The 14,960-nt window shown below is 61.0% G+C and overlaps 1 protein-coding gene across 2 annotated transcripts; it reads left to right on the forward strand.

The window, feature by feature from the left end:
- Positions 1-563: 563 nt before the first annotated feature.
- PEX11G (peroxisomal biogenesis factor 11 gamma) lies at positions 564-8,982 on the forward strand. 2 transcript variants are annotated; one of them, XM_028485324.1, is made up of 6 exons: positions 584-649; positions 1,190-1,249; positions 2,013-2,201; positions 4,782-4,960; positions 7,719-7,781; positions 8,399-8,982. In XM_028485324.1, exons 1-6 carry the CDS (start codon positions 590-592, stop codon positions 8,628-8,630), a joined length of 783 nt encoding a protein of 260 aa, XP_028341125.1. In that variant the 5' UTR covers positions 584-589; the 3' UTR covers positions 8,631-8,982. The 2 variants fall into 2 exon arrangements, with proteins under 2 accessions (XP_007107140.1, XP_028341125.1); XM_007107078.2 differs by lacking the exon at positions 1,190-1,249 and having other exon boundaries at positions 564-649.
- The last annotated feature ends 5,978 nt before the right edge of the window (positions 8,983-14,960 follow it).

Genomic DNA, 14,960 nt, shown 5'->3' on the forward strand with positions numbered 1-14,960 from the left:
TCCTTGACTTTTTTTTTTTTAAAGGGGTGTAGTATGTATGTATGTATGTATTTATGCATTTATGCATTCATGCATGCATGATCTTAGTCCCAGGGACTGAACCTTCGTCCCCTGCAGTGGAAGCACAGCGTCCTAACCACTGGACCGCCAGGGAATTCCCCAAAGTTTCCTTGACTTTCTAAAAATGCCTTACATGCTATGACAACAGCCATCCATGCTCCCTACAGACAAGCAGACAATGCAGAAAGGGTGAAGCAGGAAAATTAGAGAACTCCCTCCTTGGACCACGGCAAACAGGTTGGTGCTTTTGCTTGCAATATTTTTTTGTGTGTGGGCAGTTGGTTACCTTTGAAAACACGGGTAGCTAACTCCGAGGGTCCACCTGGGTGCACAGGCCCTGGGGAGCGCACGCGTGGCGGCCCCAAGGCTGCAAACTCTGTCCCTCCCAGCAGCAGACAAACAGGGACGGCCCCGACAGAGAGTCGCGGCCGCGCCTGCGCAGAACGTTCCCGGGAGCGCGCGGCCTGGTGCCGGGTCCGCCCCCTGGCGCGGCGCGCTGACGTCGAGGTGACGTCACGGCGGAGTCGCCATGGTGGCCATGAGCGGTCTGGCGTCGGCGCTGGAGTCCTATAGGGGCCGCGACCGCCTGGTGAGGCTGGGGTGGAGCGCGGCCAGGGGTCTCGGAGTCGGGCCAAAGCCCCGAGACCCGGACACTGAGGCCAGAGAGGGAGCGGGGTCACTCAGGATCCCCCAGGGCAGAGGCCCTGTCCCCGAGTAGTGGACATGTAGGTTGTTCCGGCCACCCCATCGTGACTGGACATTTACAGTACCAACCAAATCCTCACGTTTGCACATCGGGATCCGGCCGGATCACTGTAGCTGGTCGTTGTGTGTCCCAAACAGTATCGTATGAGGATTTAGGATGTTGCAGGGTCCCCTCTGGCTGGACATTTGGATGCAGAAAAATCCCCTATAGTCCGGCACTTAGGTTGTTCTGGCCAATTCAACGTGGCTGGACATTTCCATGCCAAACAAGTCGATGTCTGGACACGTAGGATCGGACTAGGCCACTGTAGTTGGTCCCTGAGCTGTCCCAAACAATCTCATATGGGGATTTAAGATTTTGCAGGGCTTTCCCTATGGCTGGATGTTTAGGATCTGACCACATTCCCTCTCGTTGGTTATTTAGATTGTTCCTTCCAGGCCCCTGAGGTCAGACTCTGAGCTTGTCCCAATCAGTCTCTTACAGGTAGGCATTCAGGTTGTACCAGGGAGTGTACCAGGAGCTGGGCATTCAGGTTCCAACCAAATCCCGTATGATTGGGTGTTCAGGTTTTAACAAATGCCCCCAAGCTGGACATTTAAATTGCAGCGTTTTTGCCATTACAAAGGTGCTGAAAAGGAATTACAAGTGAAAATAATATATAAAACACCAGGAAAAAGTATCTTCTGAAAGGCAGATGAAATAAAGATATAAGGGTGGTGATGCAGACCCAGTTCACCATGCCCCAAATCACCCACTGATTCCCAATTCACCACTGGGTTCCTTCTCACTAAAGTAATAAAAACAAATTATCCTTTTGTCCACTGGGTTGAGGCCTGGTCACCTTCCCAATCCACAGCCCAGCCACAGAATTTGGTGCAGCCAGGTAGATGCAAATATATTCAATACATTTCCACCTAGCCCTCCTACATGCTGGGAAAAGGAGGATCCAGGAGGTGGGAAATGGGGGTTTCTTTTTCTTGTCCCCAACACATATGTCTCCAAAGACTGTGCCATTCAGTGACATGAGCCAATACTCTGTTAGTTTCCCATTGCCTTTTGGACAGTGATGTCATGTGTCTCCATTTATCCCACCTACAAGTATCCTTTTCAACTTTTGGCTTTTACTGGAAGTTTGTTGATTGAGACTTTTCCTCCCACTTGATCTTATGGGGTCCACGGCCAGGTCAGGGGTGATCCACCTCAGTCCTGCAGCAGGGCCATGCTGACTGCTTCTGGTTTCCCACAGATCCGAACGCTGGGGTACTGCTGCCAGCTGGTGGGCGGGGTCCTGGTGGAACAATGTCCTGCCAGGTCAGAAGTGGGGACACGCCTGCTGGCACTGTCCTCCCAACTCAGCCACTGCAGGACCGTCCTGCGACTCTTTGATGACGTGGCCATGTTTGTCTACACTAAGCAGTACGGCCTGGGGGCAGAGGTAACAGGGCGCATTGGGCTGAAGGGAGGGGGTGTGGACCCCGGGAAGTCAGCGTCTTATGGACTGGTCTTTATAAAGGCAATCATGTGGGCAGTTTATTATTTTTTTTAATTTTACTCTTTTTTTTTTTTTTTTTTTTTTTGGTCACACTGCACAGCATGTGGGATCTTAGCTCCCTGACCAGGGATGGAACCTGCGCCCCCTGCATTGGAAGTGTGGAGTCTTGACCACTGGACCGCCAGGGAAGTCCCCAATTTTACTTCTTTTGGAGACAATCAGATGTTCTCATTTCAATTTTAATTAAAAAAATTAGCTCATACGTTTGCACATCCCTAAAGACTACATAATTTAAAAGTCTCTCTCGGGGCTTTCCTGGTGGCGCAGTGGTTGCGCGTCCGCCCGCCGATGCAGGGGACACGGGTTCGCGCCCCGGTCTGGGAGGATTGGCCGCTGAGCCTGCGCGTCCGGAGCCTGTGCTCCGCAACGGGAGAGGCCACAACAGTGAGAGGCCCACGTACCGAAAAAAAAAAAAAAAAAGTCTCTCTCCTTCCTGACCCTCTGGGCCGCCAATTTTCCTCCTCAGAGGCAGCCACTGTTGTCAGCTTCTTGTGTCTCCTTTATGAGATCTCCTGCACCTGCACAGGCAAATACACATTGCTTACATAAATAGTTGCACGCCATTTACACTCTTCTGCCACTTGCTTTTTTCACGAAACAGTACAACTTGGAGGTCATTCCATATCAATCCAAAAGAAGCTCCTTCCAGGAATTCCCTGGCAGTCCAGTGGTTAGGACTCCGTGCTTTCACTGCCGAGGGCCCAGGTTCCATCCCTGGTTGGGGAACTGAGATCCTAGCAAGCCGCATGGTGCAGCCAAAAACAAAAACAAAAACCAAAAAACAAAAGAAGCTTCTTCTTCGTTATGGCCACATAGTACACATATATAGCCAGATGGTGATTTATTTAACTGATCCCCTGTTGGACATGTAGATTAGTTACATCTTGCTGTTACAACAGAACCGCGTCATTTCACCAGTGGGTCTAGAGCAGTGTTCCTCATCCGGCCTGGGTGGTGGTACGGTCTTGTGCCCCCCAGGGGATGGGCTGAGAAGCTGCCCCGGGCCAGCCTGGCTGAGTCATGCCCCCTTCCTGGGCTGCCCTGCCCCTCCTCACTGCTCTCCAAGGGTCTCCTCTCTGACCCACTGACTCAGATGCTCCCCCATTCTGCCCCAGTGCCCGTGGCCTGATCATCCCCAATCTCAAGTGTTTCCCTGGACTTTCCTCCTGCTTTGACACCCATCTCTTCAGCTTCCTGTGCATCCCCCCCATCTCCTCTGTGAGGACTCCCCTGAGTCCCCAGGCAAGGGGTGGGGGGCTCCCTGCATCTCCTCTGTCCCTTGGCCAGAACCAGAACCTCTTTTCTGGGCCCCGCTCCCGCCTCCTGCCCCGGTGAGAATCTCCTCCCCAGCATAGGGCCCGGACCTTGCTGCTTCTCAGGAAACAGCAGCGGAATGAGCATGTTGGGGTGGGGGTGGGAGGCGCCGTCCTCACGGAGGGGTGAAGTGTGCCAGAACACCCCAGAAGGCCTCAGACAGGATGGCGGAGCTGGAGTGGGATTCAGAACCCAGAGGGAGGCAGGATCGCAGCTGGCTGGTAGGAAGGAGGCGGGCAGCGAGCTTCGGTGGGGCCTTGGCTGGGAGGGCGGGGTTCCTGGGAAGACAGAGAAGAGGCAGAGGGTATGGCAGGCAGTGAGGATGACGAGGTTAAGGTGAAGGACTTGGCTGGCGACCCGACCAGCTTGGAGGCCTTGAGGGGGCCGGACCCTGGGGGGCGGAGCCCAGGGTCGAGGCTCCGGCAGCCTCAACTGGCCCTGCCTCGCTGGGTGCAGGCAGGGGTTCAGGACTCAGGGTTGGAGGGCATTATGGGATCTGCAACTCAGCAGCCTGAGGCCCATCCCTGTATGAGGTGGGGCAGCTGGCAGCTTCCTCTAAGAGCCTCAGTTTGCCTGTTTGCAGGGGTGGTGACCCCTTTCTGCTTTGGGGCGGGTGACCCAAGCCTTGCAGCGTAGTGCCCGCTGGAAGTTGGCACCGGGTGTGTGGCAGCCCGCCCGGCCACCCTGATCTGCCTGCTCAGGGTTCCCTGTGGGGCTGCCTCCCCTGCTCCCCTCTCAGGGTCCTGTACCGCACACCCACGCGCAGGAGCTAGGAAGGCTCTGATGCAGGGTGTCCCAGGTTGTCCTACACGGGAATCACCCGGGGACTTAAAAAAAATTCCTGGTGCTGGGGCCCACCCCAGCCTTGGTGAGGCAGAATCCCTGGGGCAGGGGGCTGGGTGTGGCGTTTGTGAAACTCCCTGGGGGATTCCAGTGAGCGGCTGAGTTGAGACCCGCCACTCCACTGGGCAATGTTGCCCACACTGCGGAGAAATCAGGCCTTTCTTCTCCTGCGGTGCCAGCTACAGGCCAGCCTGCCAGGCCTGGACATTGCCCTGTGACTGCCACCTGGCATGGCCTGGGCCCCTAACATGGGCAGGGGGTAGCTCTGACCCCAGGCCCATTCCCCCATCTCTCCCGGTCCCGCAGGAGGAGGCCATCTTTGTCCGCTGCGTGACTGTCCTGGGCAACCTGGCTGACCAGCTCTACTACCCCTGTGAGCACGTCGCCTGGGCTGCCGACGCCAAAATCCTCCACGTGGAGTCTGCGCCGTGGTGGGCGCTGAGCACAGCCCTCTGGGGCCTCTCCCTGCTCCTGGGGATTGCTAGGTAAGCAGCGCTGCCGCCCGCCAGCGGGCTGGAAGGGAACACCTGAGATTCCCCAGGCTGACGGGAAGACAGGCTGCAGGCGCGGGGGTCTTTGCCTCCTCTGCTTTTCCTCCTCACCACCTCGCTGTATCCGTCCCCTAGTGCTGCTGAAACAGATTTCCACAAACTCGGCGGCTTTAAGCAACACAAATTGATCATCTTAACAGTTCTGGAGGTCGGAAGTCCAAAATGGGTCTCACTGGGCTAAAATCAAGGTGTGGGCAAGGCTGAGTTCCTTTCTGGAGGCTCCAGGGGGGATCTTGTTTCCTGGCCTTCTCCAGCTTCTAGAGGCTGCCTGCCTTCCTTGGCTCGTGGCCCCATCCTCCATCTGTATTTTGGTTTTTGTTTTTTGCTTTTTTAAAATTTTGTTTATTTATTTATTTATTTATCTGGCTGCGTTGGGTCTTTGTTGCTGCGCGCGGGCTTGCTCTAGTTGCGGCAAGCGGGGGCTACTCTTCGTAGCGGGGCACGGGCTCTAGGCGTGCGGGCTTCAGTAGTTGTGGCTCGCGGGTTCTAGAGCGCAGGCTCAGCAGTTGTGGCGCACAGGCTTAGTTGCCTCGGGGCCTGTGGGATCTTCCCGGGCCAGGGCTCGAACCCGTGCCCCCTGCATTGGCAGGTGGATTCTTATCCACCGCGTCACCAGGCACGGGCTCTAGGCGTGCGGGCTTCAGTAGTTGTGGCTCGCGGGTTCTAGGGCGCAGGCTCAGCAGTTGTGGCGCGCAGGCTTAGTTGCCTCGGGGCCTGTGGGGTCTTCCCGGACCAGGGCTCGAACCCGTGCCCCCTGCATTGGCAGGTGGATTCTTAACCACCGCATCACCAGGGCTCCTTTTTGATGTAAGTTCCTCTCGCAGCCACAGTGGCTGTTGGGGAGCTGGCCCATCTCTCTGGGCATTGGCCTCCCCCGCGTGATTGGGCTGCCTGGGCTGGGCTATGGCTGCTCTGAGGCTGCAGCGTCTCCTCAGGCTGCCTTGTGACCTCCGGCCCCAAGAGACTTCCCGTTCCTGCTTAAGGGGCAGCCTTGGTTCCCTTAATTTTTTTTTTTTTTAGATGTTGGGGGTAGGAGATTATTTATTTATTTATTTATTTTTGCTGTGTTGGGTCTTCGTTTCTGCACGAGGGCTTTCTCTAGTTGCGGCGAGCTGGGGCCACTCTTCATCGCGGTGTGGTTCTCAACCACTGTGCCACCAGGGAAGCCCCCTTAATTTTTTAAATAGACTTTTTCTTGGGGGCAGTTTTAGGTTCACAGCAAAACGGAGCCAGAAGTAGAGAGTTCCCATGTACATACCCTCTACACACACACACAGCCTCCCCTACCATCCACACGGCACCAGAGCACGACATTTGTTACAATCGATGAACCGACGCTGGCACAGCGTAATCACCCCACGTCCATGGTTTACATCAGGGTTCACTCCCTGTGTTGCCCGTTCTATGAGTTTGGACAAATGTATAATGACGTGTATCCACCAGTGAAGTATCATACAGAATCTTTTCACTGCCCTAAAAATCCCATTTTTAGGATGAATACGCTCTGCCTGTTATTCCATTCATTTTTAGAGCTTCTAGTTTTCCCCTCATTTCTCTGTATGTGACGTGAACAAGGGTGTGGGGCTTGGGAAGCATTTAGTGGGTGCTCATCATGACCAGGGGCTCCTAAGACCCCAGGGTGCCGGAGAGTCATGTGGGAGGTCGTTGAAATGTAGGTGCCTGGCCCAGGCTCCCAGAGGTTCTGATTCTTCAGGTCTGGGGGCCCAGGAAGCATCATTTTGCCTGAGTCCCCCCGCCGTGGTGGCTCTGATGCAGAGCTACTGACCTCACTGCAGGTGCTGCCCTCTGTCCCCTCCCCTCAGGGGACATGTGCCCTGGATGGGTACCCAGTGGCTGAGAAGATGTGAGCAGGCCCAGGACGGACCTCTGAGTCAGGAAGTCTGGCTGAGGTCAGCCTTCCGACCAGTGGGACGCGGCACATTCAGGTCCCTGCAAGCCCCACAGCCCAGGCTGCAGGGTGCAGGGTGCAGCGCTGTGCAGAGCAGCCCGGGCTGCAGGGTGCAGGGTGCAGCGCTGTGCAGAGCAGCCCGGGTGGACACCACAAGGGCCCCAGAATCCCCAGGGAGCACTAGGAGATGCCCATCTGATGGCCGCTTCCTCAGTCTGCAGACGCCAGCCCTCAGGGCCCGGAAGGTCATCTAGTTTCAGACAGGTCTGGCCAGTGTCCAGGGTGTGTGTGTGGGGAGGGGGAGGGGACAGGCCTGGCACCCATCTGGACCCCATTTCCCTGGTGAGCCAGCCAAGGCGCAGGGAGGGGAACAGCTTTCCCAGGCCAGCTGTGGGCCAGCCTCGGTGTCCTCATCCACCGAGGGGTGGCTTCCCGGCTGGGCCATCAACCCTGCACGTGGCACAACGTTCTTTTGAGCTGTGGTCCTGGGGCCAGTGGTTCACAGAGGCTGGGCTGGAGCCTGGCCAGGTCAGAAGCACTGGACGCTCCCGAACCTGCAGCCCAAATAGGTGGGGGGGCCTGCCTGAGGGATGAGTCTCCAGGAGCTTCCGAGGCACGGCTGCTCTGGGGCTCCAGAAGGGTGCAGGACAGATGGATCCACCCACTGGTGAGGCTGGCAAACTTTACAGGGAACCCGTGGCCACAGTGGCAGGCGGAAGCCTCCCCTCAGGCCCCTGCGCACCCCACCCGGCTTCTCCAACCCCATCCTTTGTGGCGTCGCAGGTCCCTGTGGATGGTCCTGAAGCTGAGACAGAGGCTGAGGAGCCCCCCGGCAGCCCTCACCAGGTACGACGTCCGGGGTTTTGCCCAGGAGACAGGCCGGCTTCTTCCTGCAGGCTGGGTACCCCAGAGGGTCTCCCCAAGCCAGGGAGGTGTTCAGAGTCACCATCGATCAGCCCTGCCCTGTGCGGGCCCCGTTGTTGTGGGGGCATGATATGTGCCACAGCGAGGGGCCTCACTGCTGCCTCCGGGTGGATGTAGCACTTTTATAGATGGGGAAACTGAGGCTAGCTAGAGGCCCCCTAGGCAGGAAGTGGCAGAGCCAGGACTCCAGGGCTGAGCCTTCACGGCCGTGTCCCCACCAGGGAGGATGATGGGAGATGGAGTCCATTTGCTGAGGACCAAGGTCAGTCACTGTCTCATCCTGGGAGAGAACACGGGGTAGGGCCACGCCCAGCACAGGCCCAGAAGCTGCCCACCCCGCTGCCCAGCTCCACGGGTTCGGGAGTACGGAGGTGTGGACCTGAGACTCGCGCTCCCACCGTGGGCTCCCTCTGGCGAGTGTGACCCGGACACAGCCCCGCCAGTCCTCCTCCTTCCCCAGCACTCCTTGCCCTGCCCCTGCGGGTGGGCGGGGGGGCGCCCAGGCCTTCCCTGAGCGCCCTCCCCCTCCGCTCCCACAGCCGGCTGCCCCAGGGCAAGCGGAGGGCCGTGGAGGCCCAGATCCGGTCGGAGGCGCTGACCCTACTGAGCAACGTGGCTGACCTGGCCAACGCGGTGCACTGGCTGCCCCCGGGCATCCTGTGGGCCGGCCGCTTCCCCCCGTGGCTCGTGGGCCTCCTGGGCACCATCTCCTCGCTCCTCAGCACGTACCAGGCAGTCGGGGCCGGCGGCCAGGCCTACGCCGCCCCCTGACCGACCGGGGAGCCGGAACCCCGACGGCGGCCCTACCCACGGAGCAGCGATCGCCCGGGAGGGGCCGGGTCTTTAATTGAGCAGATCAAGGCCAGGTGTGGGGAGGCGCGGCCAGAGGAGGCGCAGAGCAGCCTGGGGCACGAGCCCCCAGGGGGCGGGCGTGTGTGGGCGGAGCGGGTAGGCCCGGAGACTCGGTGCAGTGGAACAGGCACCCGCAGGCCGGAGTCCTGTATCCAAAAGGCGAACGGGGAGCCGGGTTGGGATGGCGAGCGCCAGGTGGGCCTGAAGACAGTGAAATGGGAATCAATTAAAGGCGGTGGTGCTGGGGCCAGGCCAGGTGCGAGAGCTTATTCCTAACGCCCCGGTCCCTCCTGTCCGCTCACTCACACGCCCTCTCTCCCGGGCGGGCGGGGGTGCCCCTGGGCCTTATTTCAGGGAGGGTGTGCAGGTGCCCCTGTGGGCCTGGGTTCAGCCTCCCGCGGGCTGGAGCCGCAGTGGGAAACCACACTTCCCCGCCCGCCTGCTGGAGCATCCCTGGCTGGTGGTGCCCTCCGACCCTGCCAAGCGCACGCAGCCCGCCGACCCTGAGCGGCCCTCGGCCATGGAGGGCGGTCCTCCCTCCCCGCGGGCTCGGGTACCCCGGCCGGGATGCTGCCTCCGCCAGGCTCTGCCCGGGTCTCGTGCTCCTGGGCGTCGCGGGGTGCCTGTCATGGCCGAAGCATCTCACAGCCACCGCTTGGACCCAGAGCTGCCGTTGTCCGTTCAGAGCTGGTCTGAGCATTTCGTGGGCTCTGAGCATCTCTGGAGACGCCCGAGGCTCCTGTCTCCCAGCTCGTGGAGAGCACGGCAGGCAGGACAGGACGAGCTTGTTTGCCAGTCTGACGTTTGAGCGGCCGCGCACACGCGGCCTCGGGTGGCCTCGGTGGGTGGCGGGCGGCCCACATCTGCCCCTGGCTCTTGCCTGTGACCCTCCACATCTGAGTCCTGGCGGGAAGGCGGAGGGAATGGCGCTTCCCCTCACAGCTCAGAAGCGCCGGGAAGAGCCAGCGAACCGGCGGTGTTCACAGTCCCTAAAGCCTCGTGTGGTTTCAACCGCATTTTGTTCTTTTACAAAGAAGGTACGTGGCTGGGCAGAGCTGCGGTGGGTGCAGGGACCCCCCCCGGCCCCATCCAACGGGGGGGGCTCCCTCTGGGCTAGGGGAGGGGGGAAGAGGAGGGAGGGGGTCCCTCTTCCCTCTGGTAAAGGGGGGGCACGCTCTGCCTTCCCAGCACCCAGAGGCACCAGCGACATTAGGGTGGGGGTCAGAGCAGCACCTGCCTACCTGGCGGGAGACTCAGTGAGTTAACACCTGGAAGGCAGTGTGTTTGTCAGGGGACCACGTGAACACCTGGATGTGTAACACAGCAGGTCACAGGTGCCCCAGGAGGCTGGCGTCGCCCCCGGGCCTGGGCAGCAGGGCGGGGACGCAGCCGCACGGCCTCAGGCACAGCTGGGTGGGCTGGTGACGAGGAGCCGGCTCCAACTGTCGTGTGGCCACATCCCCTGCCCCATGCCCTTCCCTGGGCCGGCAGCTCAGCTGCAGGTTGGGGTGAAGCAAGATAACTCCAGGTGACGGGGCCCCGGCGGATCTCCAGCTGTTACGCAGGACTCGGGGAGCGCGTGCTGCTGCTCCGTCAGGGAGCAGGGAGGCTGAGGGGCCCCGCCTTGTCGAGGAGGCTGACACCCCAGGACCACAGGGGCGGCCTAAGTGGGAGGGGACCGGCCAGGGCGGGAGGAGCTGGCGGCATTCTCCGCACCCTGGCTTCGTCAGCGCTCCCCCTGGGGGCCACCGTAGCCACCTTGGCACTGGCACTGCCTCCAACTTTGTCCAGATGGAATCACTGTCTGGGGCTTCCTCACCGGGAACAGAGCAGGCTACCTGGCTTGGGCTCTCTGTGCAGTCCATCCAACCACTGGCCTGAGCTGGTGCCCAGCGGTGGGGAAGGTGCTGTCACTTGCCTGGGAGGTGTGCCCGCCTCCCTACATTCCCCACCCCAGCCTCCGGGCAGGGGGAGCAGTGCACCCAGCAGGAGAGGTGACAGCGGCAGAGAGCACTGCTGTGGTGTCCTGGGCCCACATGGGAGGGACAGGGCATCACAGCCTGGTTGTCAGGCGGGCCCTGGGCCTGGTGTTCAGGCCTCCTAGTGCGGCAGAGGGTCCGAGGCTCCTCTCCGCCCCGCCCCCCCGCCCCGAAAGCACACTGCAGCACCAACCTTTGGGCAGGTGATCCTAAAACAAAAGTCCAAAGAACCGCCACTCCGGTCAGCTCATCTCAGACACGTTTATTGCTAGAATCAGGTCTTAAGTTCTAGGGCGGTTCCGACATATATCACAGTGAGGAAATGCTGCCATCATTGTAAAAATAACTGTCGGGTGGACTAAGGTCATGGTCACGATTAACGTGCACAGATCCCACAGAAACAGGAACATCTGCTGGACCCCTAACTTTACAAATAAGACTGGGCTCTACCCGGGAGTGACCTCGGGGTCCTGGTGAGATGTGCCCACGGTGCTGCCCAGCTGCTGGCACCACCCGGAAATCTCCTCGACTGATATCCACGGGGCCTCGAGCTGCTGATCGCCCGAGGAATCCTCTGGGAGGGTCACAGCGGATCTGTGGGTGGGGTTCGCAGCCCAGCAATGTCCTCTTCGCAACAGGACAGGAACTTAAAAGTCAACTTTTCTAAAGTGCTCTGATGCGTCTCGGTACAAAACACAAACACTGATTACAGACGTGGCACAGATGACCTGGACGTGTCCCGGGGCAGGGAGGCCGCTGCTCTTTGCTGCTCGCTGGTGCCGCAGGCCCTCGGGCAAGGGCGAGGTGGGGGAGGTCCCCAGGGGGGCAGGAAACAGCTCGGGGGAGGTCCGGAACCACTGTCAGTTCCTTGTCACTGCTGGCTGTGTCACCTCCCACCGGGTGCCCGGGCTCCTGTTCCGCCAGGACTCAGTCTTCCCGCCAATGCTTCAGGAGGTACCGGGCTGTGGGTTCCACTGGGGAGCCTGGGGTGCAGGAAAAGGCTGGAATGCCCCGCCCCCCCGCCTGGCACCCAAGCCCACGCTTGGCCAGAGCTGGAACGTGGGTCTGACCCAGTTGCCACCCTGGGGCTGTTCGTGGACATGCGACGCCATCCCCGACACCTACAGCCTCGCCTCGAGGCTGGACCAGGGGCCCTCTCCCTCCTCCTGGGTGTTTGTTGACCATAAGCTGCGACAGCTCGCTGGACGTGAGGTGCCCGCGAGGCGGCCGTCTGTGCGCTCGCTGGCAAGTCACCACCCAGGCCGCATGGGTCCCTCCAGCGTTCCGCCCCACTGCTCTCCGTCCCAGCATCTGCCCATCGGCTCGGGACACCCGCCCTAGGGGCTACCCCCTGGCAGCCCTGGAACAACTGGCCCATCTCATGGCGATGGAGGACCCTCCACCCGGGGCTGGGACCCTCAGGTGTGTGCCAGCCCTGGCTGAAGCTCTGGACTTGGCTTCCTGGGCGCCTGGTGTTCGAGAGGCCCACAGAGCCACGCTGCCTTGCTGAGGCGCCTTGGGAAAGCACCGAGTTTGACGAGAGCAGGTTTTAAAAACCTCCACCAGAATTAAAATGAGCTACGGTCAGTCCCTTCCAGGTCAGCCCCTTTCAGGACGAGTTTCTGCACCTGTAGGACCCGCCAGGCAAGCCATCAGCCAACCTCTCTGGCTGCCCAGCCCTGTGGCCCTGTCCCGGGAGAGCTGTGTGCCACCCCTGGCCGGGCTCATGTCTTGGCCTGGAGGTTCACCATGAACCCACGCATGGAAGTCAATTCTGCCTGATTCTGTGGACAGAGCCAACACCACTGGGTCCCTTCTGGTGCCATGATGACTCCCTCCAGGGTCTCCTAGTGGCCATGGAGCCCAGCCTGGGCCAGCATCTCCTCAGGCCAGGGTCTGGCCTGTTGTCATGCTCTAGGTGGAACCACCACAGTTGGTCACTACCTTGGAAACACAGCCTGGAGTCGGTCTCTCCTCCACCCAAATGGGGCGCTACGATGACAGCTCCGTGGGTTAGCTGTGGTTCAACCTTCCGTTAAAAACTCTCCTTTTTGTATTAGAAAAAATAGGTTTACAAAGTTGCCCAGGCACCACTGCTAATCCTACAGAGAGCCTCAGGATGGCAGGCCAGCGCTGCCCCGGCCTGGTGGTGGTTGGCAGAGGCCCACTTGGGAAGGGGAGAGGGCCGGGGGGCGCGTCCCCAGAGAGCACGGACGGTGGCGGCACAGGGAGGGGTCTGAACCCCGAGCCACGGCCTCTAGAAGAAGATGACATCTTCCTTGCTGGCTTCTTCCTCGTCGAGTGGTGTGGAGGACGGGGCCGCGGGTGGGAAGGATGCCCCCCAGGCCTTGAGGGTGAAGTACTCGCTGGGGACATCAGCCGGGACCGGGGGCGGGGCTGGGAGGCAGGAGTCTGGAAGAGAGAGGGGGTTGTGGGTGTCAGCAGCTGCCAGGCACCGTGGGTGCCAGGGGGTGGGGATGGGGTGCAGGCCGGCTCACCTGGGGGGGGTGTGGAGCTGCGCAGGACGGGACTCAGCGAGCGGCGGCTCCGAGAGGCGTTCTCCTCTTTGCCCATGAACTTGTTGAGAAGCAGCGGCTGCTTCAGGTCAAATGAGGCTGGAAGCGGGAGGAAGGTGCCGGCTGGGGGGCTCGGCCTCGCTCCAGGCGCAGGAGCGCTCTGCGGACCCGGGCCAGGGCCTCATCCCACTTCTTGCCCACACTTTCCCCAGCGCCCGTTCCCAGGGATAGACCCCACTCAGACGTTAGGACCCACATTCAGTGACAAAATCCAGGGCAGACACCCCTGCCCGACCCCAGAAGGCCCTGGAGTCATCCACCCTTTGGACCAGAGGCCCTGTGACCCTGCTGCCCAGGAATGTCCCAGGGACTCTCCCCCGGGCCTTCCCTACCAGGGACCACTGGCTGCAGGGTGCTCTGGTGCAAGGGCTGAGTGTGCCATCGGTGGAGCAAGGACACCAGCAGAGCTGGCAGCACCTGGACCAGCGCAGGGCGGGGCCCGGTGGGGGAGCGGGAGCACAGATCACTGTGCAACTTCCTGCCCGACTTCCCACGCGGGGCGACTAACTGCGCAGAGGTTTCCGAGGCTCGATTCTGAATCACCAGCGTGTTCCCTTGTCCCCGATCCCGGTTTGAGGGCCAAGGCGGGAACAGCAGCTGAGGTTTGATGTTTCCATTTTTTTGCTCTTTGAGATGAAAGACCTCCACGTGGCGGGGGGAGGGAGCAACCTCAGCTGCATCACCAGCTGTGCCTTGGGGTTTCCTCCCGATGCCCCCTCCAAAGGCGAGGGGCCAGGCGGGCCCTGGGCAAGGTAGGGAGGGGGGTGCCAGGAGGCCCCGACTCACCTGAGCTCTCCGAGCGGTGGGAGCCCCGGCTCTTGCCGCCCTTGTCCTTGCCGCCCTTGGTGGAGGCGGCCAGCTTGGTGGGGATCTGCTGCTGCACGGCCGCCTGCCTCTGGATCTGGTTAGTGGCGCTAAGCAGCTGGATGGGCACGTCGCTCTTGGCTGGCCGACCCTCAGCCGGGGTGCTGTCCCTGCGGGTCACCTCGGGGCGCTCTGCGTACTCAGGCCCGGCACCAGACAGCAGCGAGCTCACCCGGGGCCCTGGCGCTTTAGTCAGGGCCGCGGGCCCTTCCAGCCCTTCCCCGTTGAAGCTGGGAGTGTGGCTGGGGGGCTGGGCCTGAAAGAGTGACAGAAGACACCAATGGTGGTTCCTTCGGGAAGCCCTTCCGTGTCCTGACGAGGAGCCACGCCCCGCAGATTCGCATGGCGGGCCAGCCTCGCCCGCACTCTGCCGGCTCCCGGGTGGGGCGGGGTTTTTGGAGACGGATGGACCTGGCCTGCCTGCCCGCCCAGCTCCCGGGTCAGGGGTGGCTTAACGGAAGCTTCTTAGCTGGGAGGGTCAGATCTGGGCAGAGGCTGACGCTGGCCCGACGGAGCTGCCATTTACCGCCTGTCCCCAAAACACAGACACAGCCACGCATGTGCTCACGCACTCACAACTCACAGACGCGCCCGCGCCCACACGGGCCCAGGACGCACCCGCAGCGCTCACCTCCGCTAGCACCTCGGGCGGCAGCGCCCCGGCCGCCCCGGGCACCGTGTTCTGCTTCTTCACTCTGCGCAGCAGCTCCAGCCGCTCGCGCTCCCGCCCCACGGCGCGCTGGGCTTCGCGCAGCCGCTCCAGGTCGTGCTGGTAGGCCTGGCGCTGGCGCGCCAGCTCCTCGCGCTCCTGGCCCAGCTGCTCCTGCACC

The sequence above is a fragment of the Physeter macrocephalus genome, unplaced genomic scaffold (assembly GCF_002837175.3).
Source record: "Physeter macrocephalus isolate SW-GA unplaced genomic scaffold, ASM283717v5 random_285, whole genome shotgun sequence".
Taxonomy (NCBI): Eukaryota; Metazoa; Chordata; class Mammalia; order Artiodactyla; family Physeteridae; genus Physeter; species Physeter macrocephalus.